Below are 385 nucleotides of genomic sequence, written 5' to 3' on the forward strand. Positions count from 1 at the left end.
AGCTTTTGCAGCAGCAGGGTCCCCCGGCCCCAGCAGCAGCAGCGGCTGCCTCGGTATGAGGCTGCTGCCGTTGCAGCGAGAGCCGAAAGAAGAGCCCAAGTCAACAGCATATAAACTGTGCGGGGGTTTGCTGCTGTACTGTAGTGCTGCAGCACAACATACATACACATGCTGCTGCTCTTGCTGCTGCTGCTGCTGCTGCTGCTGTTGCGGATGTTGCTGCTGTTGCTGCTGCTGTTGCTGATGTTCCTGCTGCAGATGTTGCTGCTGCTTTGCCTGCTGCTGCTGCTAGTAGTGCTCCTGGTGGGGGATGGATGCACCACAGGGTGCGGGGAGGCCCTTCTATGTATACAGCTAGGGTTTAGGGTTTAGGGTTTAGGGTTTA

General features: G+C 56.9%; 1 protein-coding gene across 1 annotated transcript in view; it reads left to right on the plus strand.

Annotated features, from left to right (window-relative positions):
• EMH_0044650 (3-demethylubiquinone-9 3-methyltransferase, putative) overlaps positions 1–385 on the plus strand; it is a gene marked incomplete at both ends in the record, with an annotated part of 9,843 nt that overhangs the window by 1,104 nt on the left and 8,354 nt on the right. The window contains one exon of the mRNA XM_013495986.1: positions 259–326. Within this exon, the coding sequence (XP_013351440.1) occupies positions 259–326 (68 nt within the window). The remainder of the gene's footprint in view (positions 1–258; positions 327–385) is intronic.

The sequence above is a fragment of the Eimeria mitis genome, genomic scaffold (genome assembly GCF_000499745.2).
Source record: "Eimeria mitis Houghton genomic scaffold, Emh_scaff1858, whole genome shotgun sequence".
In the NCBI taxonomy this organism is placed as follows: Eukaryota; Apicomplexa; class Conoidasida; order Eucoccidiorida; family Eimeriidae; genus Eimeria; species Eimeria mitis.